Source organism: Gasterosteus aculeatus, chromosome 12 (assembly GCF_964276395.1).
Source record: "Gasterosteus aculeatus chromosome 12, fGasAcu3.hap1.1, whole genome shotgun sequence".
NCBI lineage: Eukaryota > Metazoa > Chordata > Actinopteri > Perciformes > Gasterosteidae > Gasterosteus > Gasterosteus aculeatus.
The window spans coordinates 4,495,254-4,515,863 of NC_135700.1; the positions used below are offsets into that span (position 1 = coordinate 4,495,254).

The window sequence follows — 20,610 nt, forward strand, 5'->3', positions numbered from 1 at the left end:
GTCAAATACAATTCTACAAAGCTTTACCACTTCTTCTGCTCACTGCTCTGTGGGAAAATGGACGCTTACATGTCATCAGCAGACATAATTCAGTTGACACTAAGTTCATATTGATTTGCCTCATTACTGAGGTCTGAAACGTTCCGTTTCCACAGACTGTCTATAAAAGGCGGACGAGGTCATTGTGACCCATTACTTTGTGGACTGCCGCTCTGAAGCCTTGACTTCTGCCGTTTTAGCCGTCGGCAGCTTGGTTTAAGGCCGTCACCAGGTTGTTCATATAGCAAACAATGAACAGAAGCCACCATATTTAGAAGATGGAGGAGAGACTGAGACACACCTGTATGTCCGCGGCAACCTGGGTTGTTTTTACTCCGCTTTATGGTTTATTTGACTCTAAACAGGACCAATATATACGAAATGAACATAATGCTGCTTTAACATTATCCCAGCACAAATTGTTACAACACTTTTACTGTGAAACAGGGGTGGGCTTGTTAATTCATTCATAATCATCGTTGAAACCAGTTGATCCGTATGGAAAACAGGATGACTTGCTTCAAACCGCTTGGCAAAAAGCTTTCGGTTTATTGTGACACATACTCGTGTACACGGCACTGTAGTGTTTGGCAACGGGATGATATTCATCTGCAGTAATACCTTCATAATGACCCGTAACTAAACTGCAACTTACTCACTACGCCTCGCACAGTGGACACGTGTTTGCGCTGAGAACAACCGAATACATTCATTTCGCTGATGTGGGGCCACATTCATTAATATCTTGTTTTGTTAATTTCGTATCATGTTAAAGTCTAGCTCTTTTTCAGTTTTCTTTGTTTTTGTGCTAATATAAATGTGTTATGCCACAGTGGGCACTGCTGCAAATCAATGTGCAGTACTAGATTCACAGTATATAATATGTCATTTTATGTGTTGGCATAAACCTGCCTTTTCTACATCATAATCCATAGTTAGCTTTTACAAAAAACGTACTGTACTAGGTCCAATCTTTGCATCACATTGCAAGGAGTCATTTACTTTCATCAGTTCATCAAATTAGAAGACAGTGTGACATATACATTGTCTTTGAGTTACAAAATAATATTAAACAGGAGGAAAAAAAGAAACAACAGAAGAATATTGAGGCCGTTTGCATGTTTCCATGTTGCCCCAAATACCAGTGGTGTGTTCCTCGCACAGCGCAGACACCTGCAGGGGGGTTAACTGGCTGTAAGCTGCGAATGTGTCTCTCTATGTCCCCACACTGTGTGTCAGTGACTGGTAACCTGTCCTGGGGGGTGGGACGGCCCGCCTCTCGGTCAGTGTCAGCAGTGAAAAACAAACCGTAGTGCATGCTGCCTCCAAAACATCATTGCAACATTCAAATGGCCCCTCTGAGGGTTTACTTCCCTCAAAGAACCACTCATGCAAACGATTTATTCTTCTGCAAGGACTCGTGTCCTCGCGTCACCCCCCCCCCCCCAAAAAAAAATCTTAGCTACTGCCAGAAGCTAGAAACACTGCTGGAATTCACCGTGGCTGAGCAGGAAACACGAGGGGAAGACATTACTGTTGAAGTGGGAAAAGTAGATGACCCGGTCACTCAACTAAAAGGGATGGGTGGATTTCTTGATACGTTTAGAACCATATTGACTTATTAACCAAAATTCATGTTGCGTTGCATGTGTGTGTGTGTGTGTGTGTGTAAGAATTCTACTCAGCCTAAAAACAAACTCCTTCTAAGACATTCATTGGATTGTTACACAGATGTTGAATACTCTACAGGTGGAACGCGTTATGTCAAAATAAATGAAGCATTAGTAGTTTGATTTGTAAATTTAATAAAATTCTTTTAAGTGTCGCAAAGAAGTCCAATTAAGCAAACACCTAAATGTGGGAATATTGAAGGCTTCGGTGTGTTTTTTACCACGGGACTGTGGTAGACATGACAACCCCTTGAGTTTGCATTACACAATACCTGGGAATTAGGGTTGGATTAATGTTGAGGTATGCAAAGCAAATGCACACATACACAGAGGCATACACTGACCCTCTGACCCTTTCAATCATTCCTATTTTTCGTCTGTCCCTGTCTCGTCAGTATGGAGATCTGTGACCCCAGGAACAACATCACCATGTGTCCGCTCTGCGACCGCGCCTGCAGCTACTGGAAGCTGGTGACGGCGTGTGGCACAGCGCGAGCCAGCCACCTGTTCGACAACCCGGCCACCGTCTTCTTCTCCATCTTCATGGCCCTCTGGGGTGAGATCTGAAGAGATGTTCTGCCAGTATTCCGTAGGATGGTTGCTGGATCAACGGAATAGGGGGTTGGGACAGAAAATGGCGTAGATCCGTTAAGGAGAATTTGTATTGCCGTGTCATGTGCTCGGCACCAGACCCCCTGGTGTGAGGCCGGATTATCATCCAATGATACAAACAGCATCCAGAGTCAAATTACGCCCATTAGATCCTTTAAACACAGCTTTTGGCGGAACAAACACTGCAGCTTAGGGCTCACGTGGAATGTAGAATAGGAAGCCCAAAGGTAATTGCTGGGTACGTACAGAGCCGCTCCTCTTCTTTGCGTCTTGCCACGCTGCCATCTGTTAGCAGCAGCAGGGCTGCAGACCAGGGGAGGTGTTGTGTGTTTGGATGAAGCCGGTGTCTGACCGAGTCCCAGCATGCCGGCCATCTGGACTAACATGCCGCGGACCCAACGATGGACAATTCCATCAAGCTCGATGTAGTTTTTAGAAATCACAACGGTAGCAGCACGAGTACAAAACAAAAATCCCTGCATGCTGCAGACTGTTGCCTTGTTTGTCAAATCATCCAATGAAAAAGACCCAAACAGACAGCGAGTTGTCCACTAACAGAGGGCTTGATTCAAAGCCTTTGAGCTTTTTTTCATGGATATAAAGAGAAATTAGATTTCCATATCCATTCCAATTAGATTTCCGAGCTGGAAGCCAGTGACTACAGTAGCAAAGTATTGGGAGATTGAATCATGCACTGCTCAAACAATGTGGGATTGTTGTCATTGCAAAACAATACAATTAAAGTCGTATGGTAAGATTAGAGGCAATGGCTGCAGTGTTGCAATGTTGCACATCTGTACTAAGGGTGTGAAGAACGTTTATTCAAACCTTTGTTTATTTGGCACTTTAAGATTAAGCCGTTGTTTTCTCATAAATTGCCCCCACCCCCTGGCTCTCTCGTATGGTTTGAATCCATTAGCTGTGAAGCGCTGTAAAGGAGCTTCATGAATTCACACCTGTTCACCATATTTGTACATAACTGGCACCACGAGTGCAGAAAGACTGACAATTTGAAAGATATATTCTATATTCATGGTCACGCGGGGTAACGCGTTCAGTTTGCTGTGTCTGCTCGCTTCCGCAGCCGTTCTTTTCATGGAGCACTGGAAGCGGCGCCAGATGCGACTCAACTACATCTGGGACCTGACGGGCTTCGGAGAGGAGGAAGAGGTGAGTGACGCCATTCACACATTGAAAAGGTTTGCATCCAGGTGGGGCCGAGCTGAATCGGGACCAACGCCGCAGCACATTCTGCACGGCGTTTGGCAAACCGAATAGTCTCTTCAACGCCCACATCGCTACCATGGCGTTCATTAACGCCGTGAGAGAGTGCAGACGCTCCTCAATGCACTTACCCGAAAAGTTCCAGAGCATTGAGGGCGACATGGAGGTCAGCGTGGGAACGCACCTCGTCTGCGCTCTGCAGTGAGTCAGCCCTCAGCAAACACGGTCCCACTCAGACATCACTGCCTCGGGCCGGCTTCTTTAAATCACGATGCAAGAGAACAATCCCCCACCTCCATTGTGTTCTGTTTTGCCTGCCAGCGATGGAGTGTTTTAACCTTCAGAGACAGCCCCCGACTGACTTCTTTGTGTTGTGTGTTCTCTCTCTGTGGTGTGTTTCACAGGAGGAGCATAAGGTTTGGATCCGACTTGTTTTATATTTGCTTTAATTCACCATCTCTCCTTTTTTTGCCTGGCAGTTTGAGGTTGGTTCTACGGTCGATAACACTGACCTTTTGTTCCACGTCCAGCTGCCTAGGGTCTTTCTACCTGACGGCCCCTTTAATCCCTTTGCTGCCGTCTCACGTCGCCTTTTTCCCCCCTTTCTTTAGATTCTTTCTTGGTCTCTGAGGTTTGTTACATTACATTACATTACATTACATTACATTACATGTCATTTAGCTGACGCTTTTATCCAAAGCGACGTACAATAAGTGCATTCAACCATAGGGTACAAACTCAGGAGAACAAGAAACAAGAAAGTGCAATTTCCTCAAATAAGCGAATTTACAATTTGCTATAGATGAGTGACGTCACAAGTACAATTTAAGTGCTGCAATTTGTTAGTCTTTAGTCGAGGTAGAGTCTGAAGAGGTGTGTCTTTAGTTTGCGGCGGAAGATGTGAAGGCTCTCTGCGGTCCTGATGTCTTCAGAGAGCGCGTTCCACCATTTCGGCGCAAGGACAGCGAAGAGTCGAGACCTAGTCGAGTGTTTTGCTCTCAGTGAGGGAGGGACGAGTAGTTTTGCAGATGCAGAGCGGAGAGTGCGGGGTGGGATGTAGGGTTTGACCATGTCCTGGATGTAAGCTGGACCCGATCCATTCACAGCATGGTACGTGAGCACCAGTGTTTTGAACTGGATGCGGGCGGCCACCGGTAGCCAGTGAAGAGAGCGGGGGAGTGGAGTAGTGTGGGAGAATTTCGGAAGGTTGAAGACCAGTCGAGCTGCTGCATTCTGAATGAGCTGCAGAGGTCGAATGGCGGTGGCAGGGAGACCTGCCAGGAGGGAGTTGCAGTAGTCCAGGCGGGAGATGACAAGAGCCTGAATCAGTACCTGCGCTGCCTTCTGAGTGAGAAGGGGACGTATTCTCCTGATGTTGTAGAGCGTGTATCTACAGGATCGCGTTGTCGCAGTGATGTTGGGAGTCAGGGAGAGTTGGTTGTCGAGTGTGACGCCGAGGTTCTTAGCAGTCGAAGTGGGCGTTAGCACAGAGTTTCCAAAGTTGACTGTCAGGTCCTGGGTAAGCGAATCTTTTCCGGGAAAGAGAAGTAGTTCAGTCTTGTCGGGGTTGATTTTCAGATGGTGGGCGGACATCCACTGAGAGATGTCAGTTAGACAGGCAGAGATCCGAGCCGCCACCTGGGTGTCCGAGCGAGGGAAGGAGAGAATTAGTTGGGTGTCATCGGCATAGCTGTGGTAAGAGAAGCCATGCGAGCGAATGACAGCGCCAAGAGAGTTGGTGTAAAGCGAAAACAGGAGGGGACCCAGCACGGAACCCTGAGGAACTCCAGTAGTAAGAGGACACGGTTCCGACACAGATCCTCGCCAGGTTACCCGGTAGGTGCGGCCATCAAGGTAGGACGAGAGAAGGGAGAGAGCAGAGCCTGTGACACCGAGTTCTTGAAGGGAGGAAATAAGGATCTGGTGGTTGACCGTGTCAAATGCAGCAGAGAGGTCCAGAAGGATGAGGACAGAGGAGAGAGAGGCGGCTCTAGCAGTGTGGAGTTGCTCAGAGACAGCAAGGAGAGCAGTCTCTGTAGAGTGGCCTGCCTTGAAACCTGACTGGTGGGGGTCAAGGAGGTTGTTACAGTGGAGATAAGAGGAGAGTTGATTAAAGATAGCACGTTCAAGGGTTTTGGACAAGAAGGGAAGAAGAGAGACCGGTCTGTAGTTGTTTTCTTCTTCTTTGTTCTAACGCTGGTCTTCCCTGTGGCCGCTCAACACTGCGTTGATGGCAGCGCAGTTGACAGTTTATTGAGCCAAAGTGAATAACATACTAGAACATGTGGACACTACATTTTAACATTCACATTCTTTTTTATAATGGATATAGCCGGTATGATGAGTTTTGCTCCTGGAGAGTTGACGTTTCCGATATTGTTGACTTTGTATTGGGCCCACGTGGACATATTAGCTGGAAAGACAGTGATTTGTCAAACAAATTTCTCATATGCCTCAATGTTTTTCCTCTAACGAGACCAAAAGATCAATGCTGCAAGAGCGCTGGTTCTAAATTGTGCCTTATAAGAGGTTGAATCACGTGTTAAATGAGTAGCCTTTTGGAGTTTACAATCTGAACTAAAATGACTTTGTATACAAAAGCCTCATATTTAGAAGGTTTATGAGGTAATAAAATCAAATGACAAGTCGTTTCCTCATAGACTTCCATACAATCTGACTTTGCAACGTGAAGAAGCGCCCCCTGATGGCCATTAAGGAGAATGCAGGTTTAGGGCCGTTGCATATGGACTTCAATCTCCTCCTGTGTCAACTCAAGGTGCTAAAATGTCCATGTTGGGTTTACAGCTCATTACATTGAGGCAAAGCAGCCAGTACCAGTAAGCACAGAAATATTATTATTGCGTTTGAATATGAAATGAGAGCAATCATTGAATAGCCCACATCCTGAAGTCTTAGTTTTTTTGTTTGGGTCTTTTTGTCTCCGTCTTCACTTTATCCGTCTTTCTACACGTCAGCTTGACTTGTGGAACATCGGGCTAAAAGTGACCATCTAACTCCTGAACTTCTTATCTTTCAGTGATATTTTCCCCCTCATGCCTCTTGGCTTCATGCAAACTGGGTTGATGCATTTTTTTTTACCTTTTCTTGCACATGATGCTTTACTCAAGCTTAAACACGCCGTTTGGCAAAACCTTCACGCAAACAGGCTGCTGATTCTGGAATAACACTTAACATTTTGTATAACATATCGGGTATTGCCTAATTGTAATTGTAACATCCAAACTGATATTTTTATTTCCAGGATCACAACCGAGCGGAGTACGAGTTCCGGGTTATGAAAAAGACAATGAGACAGGACAATTCCACTCCGAAGGTAAAAGCGATGACAGCGTTACTCCACAGTCAGAGAAATGGGAATAAAACAACAGTGCTTATCTTTTAGAGATCCGCTGATCAGGGCAGTGAGAAGTAGCTTCCTTTCCTCATAGACATAGACCACGACCAGTGGAATCGCCCCCTAATGGTCAGCAGAGAGAATGCAAGTGTGATCACACTTTAACGCCGGTATCAACGAGGAAAGTTTTAAGCGTTATGTTAAATACTACCTACTTTTTAAAACCATAGGAACAACAAGTAACCCAGCATCTATGGAGCGCAGCTGTCTTGTAGGGCAATAAGGTGTTACAAGCTCTTTAAGATACGACGGTGCCTCACCAACAAGTGCCTTGTAGGGGAGGAGAAGTACCTTAAAATCTATTCTTGATTTAACAGGGAGCCAGTGCAGAGAAGTTAATACAGGAGTGATATGATCCTTTGTTAATACACGTGCTGCAGCATTCTGCATCAACTGGAGAGGCTTAAGAGATTTACAAGAGCAGCCTGGGGGTCGGGATGTAGGGTTTGACCATGTCCTGGTGGCAGACTGGACCCGATCCATTCACAGCACAGTACGTGAGCACTAATGTTTTGAAGTGGACGCGGGCGGCCACTGGTAGCCAGTGAAGAGAGCGGAGGAGTTGAGGAGTGTGGGAGAATTTAAGAATGTTAATAACCAGTCAAGCTGCTGCATTCTGGTAACTTAAGGCGAGAGAACAGTTGTAGTTGCATGCACAAGATGATATCCGTTTATTTAGATTAATGACAAATTAAATTATTGCCAGACTAACAATGAAAATCGGAATCCTTACGATAGAAAAATTGAAAATTTGAACGTATACAACACGTAGATGAAACATCTTTGTACGTTGAACACAAATAACCACAACTGACACATTTAACGGGAGCATGTCTAAATGGATTATCATCCTTTTGACTTCTGTCTAGTGACAAGGTCACATCTTACATCTCAGCAAGCACACACACACACGCACACACACACACACACACACACACACACGCCTCTCAGCTTTCTGACCCAGTTCCCAGGATGCTTGGATGTGACATGATGGCTCAAGGTGCATTTAACTGTGCATCACTACCGCCGTGTGTGTGTGTGTGTGTGTGTGTGTGTGTGTGTGTGTGTGTGTGTGTGTGTGTGTGACCTACGGCATTAGGAGCGGCTGCTGACAAAGACACGTGACACACGACTAAACAACTGACAGTGCGGTTTGCGTTTGAGATATTCTTCATGTGTTCATGTTCTTGACAAAGTTGTGTGTGTCTGTTCAGGGCGAGAAGGTGAAGCTGACCTGTACGGACCGAATGCCAGCTTACCTGACTACCGTGGTGATGATGGGCTTCATGGTGAGTCTCCGCGGCGTCGCGTCTCCTCGCCTTTCTTTTGTGAAGCAGTACACTTTAGTGCACAGTTGGGCTCTAGTTCTCAGGTTTTCTTTCAGTTATCAAAGGAGAAACTTTGACGTAGCTTTAAGGATTTGTGCTTTGAAATGATGTGAGAGCATTTTCCAACCCAAAGCCCACACAGTGTAACAAAAGGGTCCATAACTGACCCAGCCTGGGTTTTCTGGGGCCGACACCTAAGCGGCATCTTCCTGGCGTCCACACATTGTCACGTTGGCGATCTTCTCCTCCTCCACATGGTCAGGCCCCTGACTATCTTGCCAACATAATTCCCTTACATACCCCATCCCGGTCTCTCAGGTCTGTCAATCAAAATCTGTTATCCACGCCACGCACGCGTCTGAAGACATGTGGGGACAGAGCCTTTGAAGCTATGGCACCCAGACTCCACCAACCAGCATTAGGTTTGCTGAGAATGTGGACTGTTTTAAGTGAAGACTCATTTGTTCAGGCTGGCGTTTGGGTAGCCTACGCGTTTTACTCTTTTGATAATTTGTATTTTATATTGGCTGTTTTAATGTCTATTCACATTTTAAAGCACTGTACAAATAAATTTTACTTACTTACTTTACACTTTTAGATCCTCGTGACGTTTGCAATAGTCTTCGGGGTCATCCTGTACAGGATCAGCATCAAGGCGGCACTGCACATGAGCACCTCTACTGTAGCGCGGTCCAACATCCGGGCCACTGTCAAGACCACCGCCGCCATCATCAACCTCATCATCATCATCATCATGGATGAAATCTACGGGGCCATCGCCCGCTGGCTCACCACACTGGGTCAGTCCCATTTCCATTGTTGACCCCTGAAAGGCAAGATTGATCCACGCGTCTGTTCCTGAGTAGCACAAGCTTAAAGCTCAAAGCTCCGCGGTGCAAATCGCGGTCTGTATGAGCAGGATTTTGACTTAGACACACAGTATGTGTGTTGAACGCAAACTGAAAAGTCCTCCCAGCGACAATGTTTGAAGCTAGAAATTAAAATGATTTATATATTTAAAGAAGTTTTTCTAATGAGGGAAAATGAGAAGCTTATTGTTTTACAATTTGTTGTGGCAAAAATAATAGAATTAATGGAGGACATTACAACCAGACATCTTGCAAAGTAAACACCGCCAATGACGTGGTTTAGCGAGAGTGCCGACGGGGTTTTATAATAACACCTAAAGCCCCCTGAATGCATTGAGCTGTTGAAGGCAAATGTTGTCTCCTTTTCAGAGGTTCCAAAGACGGACAAGAACTACGAAGAGCGCCTCATCTTCAAAACCTTTGTGCTGAAGTTTGTCAATGCGTTCACGCCCATCGTCTATCTGGCCTTCTTCAGGGGCAGGTAATACCAGGACTTCTCACTGCTCTTGTTTATTTGTGAATTTCTGTGTTGAACAATTGTCTGCTACACTTTTGACCAAAACCACTGCCGTATGCCAGCGGCTTTCCTCTCAAGTGTAACATGTAATGGTCGTGTTTGTTTCACAGGCTTGTTGGGCGGCCCGGAAGCTACCTGTACGTGGTCGGCTCGTACAGAATGGAAGAGGTAATTAACACTGAACACACACTTATTTTGTGTCTTTTTTTTGGTTCCTGTTGAAGGCATTGACTTTATTATACACTTTAGATGTCGCTCCACTAGGAGGAAATCGTGCATTAGTAGGGCACTGGTTTCAGCAGGGGAGCAATCCGCACTTGTGCTCTGGTGCGTATTCGTGGCAGACTGTGCTTGTGGAATTGAATGAAAATAAACAACATTTTGTGTTCTTGGCAATGAAGGATCATGTCCCCCAGAGCTCTTTGGCTCAGAGTAAGAACGTAGATCAAGCTTTAATACGTACTCAGTACAACCCTAACCTCACCCACGCAGATCATTCAGGGTTGAGCTGATCAGATGTATTGGTAGAAATAACGACTTTAATAAGATAGAGGGAGAAAGGTCGGTTTCAGTGGAGCTCTGGCCGTTGGTGTATTAAGAACATTTGACGGCGAGTGGATAACTTCCTCCAGAGGCGGCTCGGACAATCAAATTTCAATCTGCCTTGAATGCTTCTTGGATGCATTTACACTTAGCTTTTAAGCGATCAGATAGCTTCCTGATCCGCCCGAGACCCATGAAGCCGCTCCCTGACTGAATGTCGGATGAGTTAACAGCTAACCAGGCAGAGCCGGTATTGTTTTCACCTTGTGAGTATGCGTGTCATGTTATCAGAATGTGGAGTAACTACTGTACCACTGAGGCAGACTCGAGTACTTTAGTCTTCATACGTCTCTCTGTGAATTGTTTCACCGCAATATCATCAGAACCGTCGCAGATGCATTTATGAAACTTGATGAAATGTGATGATCAACATCATGTGGTCTGAAAAGAAGGTGTTCTAGCAGCAATTTTGATCTATTTTGTCTTGCTTGCTTACTTTACGCACTGTCAACTCTCAGAACTCCCTCCCTCCCTCCGCAGTCGACTGCCTCATGTTCGACTTCACTCTCTGACAGATGTTCACGTCCTTTCCCTGCAGTGCGCCCACGCAGGCTGCCTCATGGAGCTGTGCATCCAGTTGTGCATCACCATGCTGGGCAAGCAGCTCATCCAGAACAACCTGTTTGAGATCGGCATACCGTGAGTGAAGAGCGCACACGCAACATGCTCCGACGTACACCCACCCCCCCCCCCTTTCCCCACCCCCATGACGCTGACACACAACAGTACGTGGGTTCAGCGAGTCACAGATCGAATTATGGACACCTACTCATTTATACATGCGCCGCCGATGATTCATTGGAAAGCCCGTCTGCTATTCAGACACACTTACCTGGGAACTGGAACAACCCCCTGCTGCAGACATTTTCTCTGCCTTTGCTTTGGTTTCCACTCTTTGCTGCCACCTCCCTCAGTCGGCATGTCCCGCTAAGAAGAATATCAAACATATCCCCCTGAAGTCCCACAAATTGATTTCATAAAAAAGGTTGTACAAATTAATTTCACTATTTTGTTTAAGGGAGGGGTGTTTCTATTATTTTGTCCACCACATTGCCATCAGCTTGGGCTGAACGACAGAAACACCTCTGACTTTTAATGGGATTTATATGATTTGCTTCCACACAGGAAGCTAAAAAAACTGCTCCGGAGGAGGAAGTCTGACTTGGAGGAAGAGGTGAACAAAACGCTGCAGCGCCACGAGAAAGACCACATGCTGGGTCCCTTCACTGGCCTCAGCCCCGAGTACATGGAGATGAGTGAGTCAAGACCCCCACACATACAAGTCACGGTTTTTAATTTCATTTTGGATTTTCGCCTGTACAGTTGAAAAGACAAAGGTGCTAAAACATGTGGGAACCATACAGAACCATATAGTGTTCTTTGGCTTTTGTTCCTGGTAGAACCTTTATCAAGATTCCTACCTGTGAGAGGTTCTACAGAGACCATCTATTCAGAACCTTCTAAGATTACTAATAGGAACCCTGTCCACCCCTCATTTGTACCAAGAACCCTTTTTTTATTCCAAGGGTTTCATCTCAAACCCTCGGAGTAAGATCTGTCATTGGTTTCATCCACAACCGACCGTGGGCGTTCTACCGAGAAGCCAATTAAATTCAATTGATTTCATGTAGAATCCAGTAAAGGGTTTAATTGGAGATGGAAATTTAGGAGAATGCCAGAACCTGTCACACCTTAACCCTTGTATGACCGACTGGCTTTACGCAAGGTTTGTAGTGTTGTCCTCTTATTGCTGCTCTGATGTTTTGCTCACAGCAAATCAACCTCGTCTTCTTCGAAGTGATGTATGTCTTCTACCCTTCCTCAGAGTAGAGCCTGAGTGAATATCAGCCTTTTTGAACAGCCTTGGCCGCGAAAACTTACAGAAAACCGCTTTAATAATCACCGTCTATGCACCAAGTCACATGAAACGCACTCAGGGTCTCCTGTGTCTTTGCTCCTGCTTCATCTGTCCACGTTGAAGTACACTGTGGTTAACCCCGGATTTAATGAAAAAGTCTAATCTAATTTCCCAGCACACAGTCTATTGATCAATGAGTGACGTGCTAACCTTGGATAGGTCAAGCTTCATGTGCAGTGGAGACTTCTGTACGAGCCTGTGGACGCGTGCGTTAATAGAAGTTGAGCAGATTACAGCTTTTAATTTGGCCGGTGGCGTCTCGTGGCTGTTGGGGATGTGTAATTGCCCTTTTTGGATCTATATTGTTGAGCATTTCATCCCTTGAAGGAAGGAGATGATAGAGAGCCTGGTAGAAGCTCATGACGATACAACTGAGAGAGATGATTAAAGCTACTTCAAGCTCGGCACTCTGTTCTTTCTGTTTCGTGTTTATTGTGTAAAAGCAAGTGCTACCAGCGGAGCATAAAATCGTTCAGTGTAAATCCGACTGCTGCGTCTCACAATTGCCCCACGCTGCTTCCTACCTCTCCTCCCAACAGAGCCACAGCACGCAACCGATTTCTTGTCAAACGGCTCAGTGCTGATAGATGGTATTAAATGTCACAGAGGTCAGTCATGTGTAACAAACTATGTGGTGCCTGTGTGATATGTAGTGTACAAGCATATTGATTTAATTCATCTTTTAAACTAATGAGTTTTTGGTTGACCTGATATTTGTGTTATTTCGCCAGTGCACTCGACGATGTTTTGACATTAGTAATGGAAGTGTAATGAGCAATGAGTCGGTTATGATGAAAGAACCCATAGACAGTGGCAGCCACCAGGTGTGTCTGCAAAAAACACTGCTGTGATGTTTGATTGAATAAATGCAAACCACAATTGACCGTCTCAAACAGCAGATTTTATTCCAGGATGTGCAGTCTGCACCAGCTAGGTGCAGTTGAAACCGACGGTTTAATGCTTCATCTTGACTTTTTTTTTATGCTTCTTTATAGCAGATTGTAGGTCGTCCCGTGAGTTTAATTGCATTAGCTTCGTTGTTTAGCACATGGCGAGACGCTGCTCCTCAAGAACTGACAACCATCATCATTGCAACATTCAGTAATAAGCACAAATGAATGTGGTGGTTCCAGCGTCATGTGAGATGACCATTGGACAGACCGACAGTCCAACGGCCAAAAACATGATCTCACCAGGCCGCGACTGGCGTTGCTCATTAAAACAGGAAAGTTAAAATCCCTCTCTCTATTTTATTGATGTGATTTCTCGTCTGTGTCTCCAGTCATCCAGTTCGGGATGGTGACTCTCTTCGTTGCGTCCTTCCCTCTGGCGCCACTCTTCGCTCTTCTCAATAACATCATCGAGATTCGCCTGGACGCCAAGAAGTTTGTCATGGAGCTGCGCAGGCCGATCGCAGCCAAAGCCAAAGACATCGGTGGGTGTCCGTCAGCCCCGACTGAAATGAAATGTCTATTCCATTGGACGTTTTCAGATACACCGCCGTCGAAAAGGTGAAGAAATCCAAGCGCTGAGCCGGACAAGGAGAGCAGATGCAGAGCAAACTTCGCTCACTGTGTGTGGGCTCCCAGCATTAGAAATGAAACTACCCTCAGATGGGTTTCAATGTGAAGCCCCACGGTTCCCGATAATTCGACACATAGAATAAAAAAGGCACTCATTAAAAAGTAATATGATAATGTTGCACACCACAACAGACATTAGGCGTCGTGCTGTGCTCTACACGTTCCTCTCCCTTAACTCTTAAGAGAATTGTACTAAAACCTCTCGAACTTGGTTCTGCTTCACTTTATCAAAGTGACAGTGTTTATCTCCGTGTTTTAAAGGGATTCATACCCGGTAAGGGTATTTTTTCTTAGGCGAATTTGACATTTTTCAATTTTGTCATATGCCATCTTCATTTAGAGTTAACCAATAAGATTATATATATATATATATATATATATATATATATATATATATATGATACTTTTATCATGACACCAAATATTTTCCAAATAGACCATGTAGTTACAGCGTTTTAGGATGTGCATGCAATTTTTGGAGCAGATGCCAGAAAACAGGCCAGGCCTTAAAAGGTTTTAGGTGGAGAGGATAAAATAATGACGTCGTAAAACGTTGTTTCAATACTATATCAACACTGTGAACGTTTTTAAACGGCACCTGTATTCCCCGAAACTGTGCCTTTTAAACAAGCCAGCAGCATTTCTGTACCATTATGTCACAATATTATACATTTTCACAGTTTTAAACCTTCTTCATATCTAAATTCTCTTCTAGTTGCAGTGAAGGGGTAAATAGTTCTGCATCTCTTGGTTGCAGTGAATGTGATTGACATTAGCTGGCAGGAAGTAAACATGGACCCAAGCTGTTCCCTAGCAACGCACTTCGTTTGAAACGCGCTAAAATGGGGCGTGCTAACACACAAATATTCAAACAAAAGAAAAGTGTGAACCTGGAAATGAACACGTACGTCCTCTTCAAATCTTATTCACTTATGTTTAGAGCACACAAACAACAATAGAGACACCTAAATTGATTGGAGCAGTACAAAATAAGAGATAAAAGGGACAAATGAAGACCCATTAAAACTGAAACCGTTGCAAAAAACATTTGAAAGGAAGTCAATGAAGTAGCGAGACACATTTCTACAACTCCGATCACATTTTGTCATAGTTTGGAGGATTGGAAGATCTAAGGTTGAGTACATGTACTGTGCACAACGGTTAAACAGCTGCTCGGCTCAATATATTGGCTGCTAAAGTATCAGGAACACATGGTCCATGGTCAACACTATTATCGTGAAGCAGCTCAGTTAATCCAACCTAAACGTAATAGAAACTTTCCTACCACACAACACACAGCGGAGTCTTTCCACTTCTGTGCTTGTGCCATCTGCTGGTGATCGCTGAAGACCGTTTCTCTCCGTCTCTCTGCAGGCATCTGGTACAACCTCCTGAGAGGTCTCAGCAAGGTGGCGGTCATCGTCAACGTAAGTCTCGTGTCCGTACGCTACCTTCAAACCCGCGGTTTGGACGTCATAAACACGGTAAGCTTCTCGAGGCTTAAGTAAGCTCTGCGTCCCCCCCAGGCCTTTGTCATCTCCTTCACCTCGGACTTCATCCCTCGGCTGGTCTACCAGTACATGTACAGCGTGGACGGCACCATGCACGGCTTCGTCAACCACACTCTGTCTTACTTCAACGTCAGCGACTTCCAGCCGGGCACAGACCCCATCCAGCCGATGCACCTGGGCTACAAGGTGGAAATCTGCAGGTACAGTTCAACTCCAAAAACGACCATTTAATACATGCAGAACTTATTTCATTATGCAAAAGACTCAAATGAAGAGAAAGTTTCATAAGGAAGGAAGGAAAAGAAAGTTTCATAATAAAAACTTCACACTCCAAGAAAATAAATCAAATCTATGCTAAACAGCATATACAGCCAAAGGGAAGAGAATGGCTCATTGCTCACAGTACAACGGTTTGTATCATTCCCCTTAGCCCCACTCTGCTAAGGCCTCTTCAATGTCACCAACAAATTCCTGAAAGCTCAAACAAGCTCAAAGGCTTTCTCCCTAATTATAGGGTACGTTTGTCATGTTTGGCAAACTTGCGATTGAATCTCAACCATATTTAATTCAACAACAAAGAGACATAAGCTCATATTCTGTGCTTTACCTGTTGAAAACGTGCCCAGCGCACACAGCGAGGGGCTTTACTGGTACCGGGGGTCACCTGAGAGACAAACGTTAACAATTACTTAACATTTTTCTTCTCCCACAGAGAATGTCAAAAATTGCTGTGGTGTTTATTGCACCTATAACATTACAATTATATTATTGAACACTTACGAGTGCTCTCCTTTCCCAACCATATTCTATTCCTCTCAGTCATTACATTACATTACATGTCATTTAGCTGACGCTTTTATCCAAAGCGACTTTTTAAGTACAATTTAAGTGCTATAATTTGTTAGTCTTTTAGTCGAGGAAGAGTCTGAAGAGGTTTGTCTTTAGTTTGCGGCGGAAGATGTGAAGGCTCTCTGCAGTCCTGGTGTCTTCAGAGAGCTCGTTCCACCATTTCGGAGCAAGGACAGCAAAGAGTCGTGATCTAGTCGAGTGTTTTGCTCTCAGTGAGGGAGGGACGAGCAGTTTAGCAGATTCAGAGCGGGTTGGGATGTCGGGTTTTGACCACGTCCTGGATGTAAGGCTTTAAGGTTTTCAACCATTATACTATTTACATTTGGAACCCAACCTTTACTAAATAAGTTACCAATAAAAAAGAGACTTAACGTGGCCACTGATTGTCGTTCTAACAAATGATATAAAAGGCCCCTGTGTAGCATTTGTAGGGCATCAATGGGCAGTAATTGGAATACGGTGTGAAGGAGAGTCTTCTTTCCTGTGCCGCTGTCTATATTGAGATAGAGAGCAGGTCCTCTTCAAGGGGTCCACCATGTTGTAGCGCCACATTTCGACAGTACAAACAAAACACTCTGGAAGGGATCTTTTGTGTTGTCATGTTGGGCCACCCACACGCTTGGCACTGACAGAACTGTCAGTCATCTGTAAACTCACCACAAGCCAAGCCGGCCGAATCCTAAAAGCCATGACACTCAGGCCATAATCTCCCAAGCAATTGCTTATCGTGTCTATTTCTCCTTTTGTAATATTGTCGATCAACCGTGTCTTCCTGTGTGCAGGTATAAGGACTACAGGGAGCCCCCCTCGTCCAGCACACCGTACGAACTGTCCAAGGAGTTCTGGGCCGTCCTCGCCGCCCGCCTCGCCTTCGTTGTTGTCTTTCAGGTTTCAAACCACACACACACGCGCATCAATACCAGAGCACACATGCTGCACGCCTCGACACGCTCTCCGCACACGTCACCTCGGCCATTCATATTTTGTGTGGGCAAAGCAAACAAACCTGCAAACAACTCACGTGTTCTGTGGGCTCCTGTTTTTCCCGTCCATGATTGCGTAAAGCTTTTGTGTTTGGAAAAAAAATGTTGTAAATCAATAATCACTCCCATTAGTCTCTGAGACGAACAGCACACCGTTCTGTTACAAATGAAACCTTTATAAAACTCAAAACAACTGCTTCAGTAGACTCAGGACTGGACCCCGGTTTGACCGGTAGCTTTTGGATTAGCCGGCTGTGTTGATTCTGCACTCGGCGGTGCTTGAACGGCTCTCCGTCCCGTGCAGAACGTGGTGATGCTGATGAGCGACTTTGTGGACTGGCTGATCCCGGACATCCCCAAGGACATCAGCCTGCAGATCCACAAGGAGAAGATCCTCATGGTGGAACTCTTCATGAAGGAGGAGCAGGGAAAAAGGCTGGCAGCGCGCGACAACCACAACCTCGACAACTTCGCCTCCCACTCGTCGGCCAATCGGAGCTCGCCGCGGGCACGCTCGCGGCCCGCCGCGCAGGACGTCGTCTGGGAGAACGAGCACCACGAGCGGGAAGCCAACGGGTCGCCCGTTTACAGAGTTTAAGCGGTTCAATCGGCTCCTCAAAGCCGGGCCGTCATAACATGATGATCACTACACGTTATTTATTGGATATAGTGTATTTAAGGGGAACAAGCCATTAGCTTCACTTGACTCGGGGGGGGGGGTGGGAGGGGGTGGGAGGGGTCCTTTGCGATGCCATCGCCTCCGTCCAGATGGTACCTCTGAGAAGAGTTTCCACCTGACGCGTGCTGTTGAGCTCAGAAACTTTGAGCGCAGAAATCTTTTTACTTTTGCACAATTATATACAAATGCAGGAATTTGAATGATGTACTTTTTTGAATGTGCTGCGTCGTCGGCCTGTTGGGATCTGTAAGACCTGCTGTGTTCAGCGGACTTTTTATTTCGACTCCACTCTGCTGGTTGTTACGTTTGTTCGGGTTGTGGGTCTGTGCTCGGTGGCATTTTCTCCTGGAAGCACAAGTCACATTATTATTCCTTCCAATGAACTGGAATTAATAAAACTCCGATTGGCGCGATTTACAGCACAAACAAAGTGACGCCATTCTCCATCTCAACTCAAGTCTTTAGTAATCTATGTCTTTCTTTTTTGCCTCTTCAGGGGAGTGAAAAAAAACTGAAAAAACACAATATTCTCACTGCACAAAATCCCCAATTGCAAATAATTATTCTGACAACCATCAAAGAGCAAGAACTCTTTGGCGAAATGAAACCTTTTCTTTTAGGTTTTTTATTATTTCGCTTTATGTCCCTTACTGCAATCCCATTGTAAAAAAACAACAAAACAATCAGCTGCAGCATTGAAAATCACTTCTCAAACTTGTGTTTTTACTCTAGTGAGATTTCATAACGGGACTTCTCCTTGAGCGAGACTTGGTGTGAAGCAATAACAAACATACCAGATGAAGTAAAAGTTCTGTCCATCATGTAATCTGATAATTACAACCTGAGCGAGCACTTGGGGACAAGTCGTACATTGCTGGTGAGGAGTTTCCCCCAAGCTGCTGCAGCGTTCTCCCTCAATACCGGACCCATTTCAAAGGTTGGTCATGTTGACACAAATGCTTGGGACAATAAGTTCAAATACCAAAGTTACACTTTCAAAAGTGATGAAGTATCAGTGTTTTTTTCGTCTTGCGTCTGCTGCCATCTGGTGGATGCAAAATCTGTCAATGCATGTATAATTATAATCAAATTCTGTAAACAAGAGGAGGGTCCAGCATTTAATATTCTGTAACTCACTTGTCCTATTTGTCTGTTTTGGACAATCTGCAAAGCAGATTAGTTTACTAATCCCCGTCCATGTTGACGGATTTTTCATCCGACACATTTAAAAACAAGCCATTCACACCTTTGCATATCGTTGAGATGCTCAGCTGCATTTATTAGAGTTTTAAGCTTTGAAGTTGTGCACTAACAATAGAACTTAATATTAAAAGTGTAGCGATGCATGCAGCGTGTGCCATTAGAGAACTGCATCTTGGGACAAAGGGGATTGAGGGATCAGGAGCTTCTTAAAAGGACTCATTTTCCTTGTCTTGATTACTCTGGAAAGCAGAACAAGGACAGTTATGGAGCGACTCTCCCACCCTGTATTATATTGTCCTCCCCGGCTGGTTTGAGCGTTCCACTCGTCACACAGAGGGATACAAATTAAACCAGGACTGCTGTCAACTTTTCAAGCACAAAAGACTGAATGATATTTCGTATTTATTAAGCTGCAAAAGAAACACACGGGAGCGACTGGATCCCACCTCGAAGAACGGAAACGTGCTGCAGACTGAACGATAGGAGCCACAAGCACGCAGTGATGTGTCAAATCCGGCCCCTCTCCACTGTACATATCTACTTACTCCCAGATTTAAGTCCTCAACTCTGACTGCCAGAATGAATTCTTATTATTTTTACTACAGTAATGTATAATCACTTGTTGTGAATGTTTTGAATCTTTTTTTTTATTTTTATCATTTTGTGACGATGCATTTTTGAGTGATTGAACATGTTGAGGTTTTATCAGCCCTCAAGGGACCAGTGATCTATACTCTGTAGTGTCTTCATTTTAATCATGTAGAATACATCAATACAGAACGTATTAGCTGTATTTGGAAGGGAGCCACAAAAGGCCGTTACTTCTTTCCAGGATGTCACTTTTCTTTGATCAAATCTTATACTCTGTGTGCACGTAGGGTTAGCGTTGATACTCACTCATAGATGGAGTTGTCTCTGGCTGCAAGACGTCCTTTTGTTGCCATGTTGAATGTACAACATCAGTTAACACTGCAAGTTGTGACATGCCGGATATCTACTATAATGTATGTCGATGCGCATTTCATGAGTGTCTATGCACGTGTAACCAATCTGTCCTTGTCTAATATTTTGAGTTTTTTTTCTTTTCTGTATACCAACTCCAAATAAATGAGAGTACAACTTAGAGTGCATTTGTTAATTGGACATTAAAATTGGTCACACTCGCTGGCTAACGGCCGCCGTGTGCGTTGCTCTGATTCCGCTGGTTAAGCCGCCTCAACCGACCGGGTTGTTGTGGAAGCGTAAACCGCGCCGGGTCTGTAAGCGGTGTGGCCGTAGGTTGCACTGTTGAGAGAGAGAGGCAACACAAACGCTCTGACTGATCAAATTAAAAGTTGTAATTGGACAAGAAAAGTCGGAAACATATCAGGACTTCAGGAACAAACAGCGAAAAGATGTTGAAAGCTGGTTCAAAAGTGAATGTACGAATAATTTGAAGAAGTTGATTAAACAATCGCGTCTAATATTATTATAATTTCTGAATTATTTTTGGAAACTATAAAAACGTATCAAGTTAGTGCTTTTACATTAAAATATAATTTGTTTTCTGAATGGGTAACTTGGTTTGTTTGCAATTCCATCCATCCATCCATCCATCCATCCATCTT

At 44.8% G+C, this 20,610-nt stretch overlaps 1 protein-coding gene across 4 annotated transcripts in view; it reads left to right on the forward strand.

Annotated features, from left to right (window-relative positions):
• ano1a (anoctamin 1, calcium activated chloride channel a) overlaps positions 1–20,126 on the forward strand; it is a 55,528-nt gene extending 35,402 nt beyond the window's left edge. For 2 of the 4 annotated variants that reach the window (XM_040204075.2, XM_040204058.2), the window contains exons 12-26: positions 2,105–2,265; positions 3,406–3,491; positions 3,950–3,961; positions 6,808–6,879; positions 8,175–8,249; positions 8,887–9,088; positions 9,527–9,638; positions 9,785–9,842; positions 10,816–10,916; positions 11,403–11,533; positions 13,478–13,630; positions 15,153–15,205; positions 15,305–15,489; positions 16,921–17,026; positions 17,426–20,126. In XM_040204075.2, coding sequence (XP_040060009.2) covers positions 2,105–2,265; positions 3,406–3,491; positions 3,950–3,961; positions 6,808–6,879; positions 8,175–8,249; positions 8,887–9,088; positions 9,527–9,638; positions 9,785–9,842; positions 10,816–10,916; positions 11,403–11,533; positions 13,478–13,630; positions 15,153–15,205; positions 15,305–15,489; positions 16,921–17,026; positions 17,426–17,719 — 1,801 coding nt within the window. In that variant the 3' untranslated portion in view covers positions 17,720–20,126. The remainder of the gene's footprint in view (positions 1–2,104; positions 2,266–3,405; positions 3,492–3,949; positions 3,962–6,807; positions 6,880–8,174; positions 8,250–8,886; positions 9,089–9,526; positions 9,639–9,784; positions 9,843–10,815; positions 10,917–11,402; positions 11,534–13,477; positions 13,631–15,152; positions 15,206–15,304; positions 15,490–16,920; positions 17,027–17,425) is intronic. The other 2 variants (XM_078085281.1, XM_040204067.2) reach the window with 1 other exon arrangement.
• The last annotated feature ends 484 nt before the right edge of the window (positions 20,127–20,610 follow it).